Raw genomic sequence first — 1,725 nt, 5'->3', positions numbered from 1 at the left:
TTTTTTTTTTTTTAAATATTTTCAAAAAGTTAAATGAAATAAAAAACACAATATTCATTCATTATAGAAAACCAATTAGAACTAAAAATGCATAATTTTTTATATGTTTTATCTTCGATGAATGAATTAAATTCTATAAAATAAATAATCTTGTGTGAAAAATCTTTTGCATGGATTTTCTAAAATATTCTTTAATTTAGATAGCACCAATTTACTTAGATCACATAACCTTACCTTAGACAGCACACATCCTTTCTTACTATCTATTAATAGTAAATTTATAAAACATTTTAAATTTGTTCTAATAAATATATACATATTCCCTTTAGGTCTGGTTCTCAGCGATATTATTGAGAAGTACTTCGTATCGCCAACATTGCTTCGTGTAGTAAGGGTGGCAAAAGTCGGTCGTGTGCTTCGACTCGTGAAAGGTGCCAAGGGTATTCGAACTCTTCTTTTCGCCTTGGCGATGTCGTTACCAGCTCTCTTCAATATTTGCCTATTACTGTTTTTGGTGATGTTTATCTTTGCGATTTTTGGAATGTCGTTCTTCATGCACGTGAAAGATAAGAGCGGACTGGATGATGTGTACAATTTTAAAACGTTCGGACAGTCGATGATATTGCTATTCCAGGTAATTAAACATTAAATCTTTTACATTCTATAAATTTTATCTAGATATATCTAAACGAAAATTCATAAATCTATTCAGATGTCAACGTCCGCTGGTTGGGACGGTGTTCTTGACGGTATAATAAACGAAGAGGACTGCCAGGAACCAAACAACGAGATAGGATATCCGGGCAATTGTGGTTCGTCTACGATCGGCATTGCCTATCTTCTCTCGTATTTGGTGATCAGCTTTTTAATCGTGATAAATATGTACATCGCCGTGATCTTGGAGAACTATTCTCAAGCGACCGAGGATGTGCAGGAAGGTTTGACGGATGACGATTATGATATGTACTACGAGATCTGGCAACAGTTTGATCCAGACGGAACACAGTATATCAGATACGATCAGTTATCCGATTTCTTGGACGTGCTCGAACCGCCATTGCAGATACACAAGCCGAACAAGTACAAGATCGTATCGATGGACATTCCTATATGCAAAGGAGATATGATGTTCTGCGTGGACATCTTGGATGCTCTCACCAAAGACTTCTTCGCGCGTAAGGGTAATCCGATTGAGGAGACAGCAGAGCTCGAGGTTCAAACGCGTCCAGGTGAGACTGGTTATGAACCGGTCTCTTCTACTTTGTGGCGTCAGCGTGAAGAATATTGCGCGCGTTTGATCCAGAACGCTTGGAGAAAACACAAACAACAGCGTCTAGGCGGACCCAGCGAAGAAAGCGATGACGCTGACACGGATCCACGGGTCAGACAAACTGCAGTCTTAGTCGAGAGTGACGGTTTTGTAACGAAAAATGGCCACAGAGTTGTCATCCATAGCCGATCGCCGAGCGTAACCTCGAGAACCGCGGACGTCTGATCGGCGTCCATAATGTCTCCAGCACCGCCACCGTCGTAGCAAGCGCCACCACGAACCACAAATTGGCGGCGTCCGTGCGACGATCGCTCCATCTGCAGCATCGCCGATTAACAGCTATAGAATTACCGACAGACGCGTCGATTTCACGCAGCGTCTGCAGTGCTGATACTGCTCGCGAGGAGCAGCGGCCTCACGGACCTCGCGCGCGCTCTCCATCGACAGCCTTATAG

At 42.1% G+C, this 1,725-nt stretch overlaps 1 protein-coding gene and 1 long non-coding RNA gene across 33 annotated transcripts in view; one reads left to right on the top strand and one right to left on the bottom strand.

Annotated features, from left to right (window-relative positions):
• The window catches only part of LOC102680511, a 3,066-nt gene extending 2,640 nt beyond the window's left edge, over positions 1-426 (bottom strand). Inside the window, exon 1 of the long non-coding RNA XR_421320.2 lies at positions 235-426. This is a non-coding gene — a long non-coding RNA (uncharacterized LOC102680511). The remainder of the gene's footprint in view (positions 1-234) is intronic.
• Positions 1-1,725, top strand: part of LOC102678064 (sodium channel protein para) — a 57,363-nt gene that overhangs the window by 55,036 nt on the left and 602 nt on the right. For 19 of the 32 annotated variants that reach the window (XM_006613003.2, XM_006613001.2, XM_031509202.1 and 16 more), the window contains 2 exons: positions 330-634; positions 713-1,495. In XM_006613003.2, the coding sequence (XP_006613066.1) occupies positions 330-634; positions 713-1,495 (1,088 nt within the window). Of the gene's footprint in view, positions 1-329; positions 635-712 lie in introns of all 32 variants that reach the window. The other 13 variants (XM_006612998.2, XM_006613022.2, XM_006613014.2 and 10 more) reach the window with 1 other exon arrangement.

This window comes from Apis dorsata, unplaced genomic scaffold, assembly GCF_000469605.1.
Source record: "Apis dorsata unplaced genomic scaffold, Apis dorsata 1.3 scaffold_132, whole genome shotgun sequence".
NCBI classification, from domain to species: Eukaryota; Metazoa; Arthropoda; class Insecta; order Hymenoptera; family Apidae; genus Apis; species Apis dorsata.
Note: the sequence above shows the minus strand (reverse complement) of the source record. Positions and strands in the feature narration are given on the sequence as shown.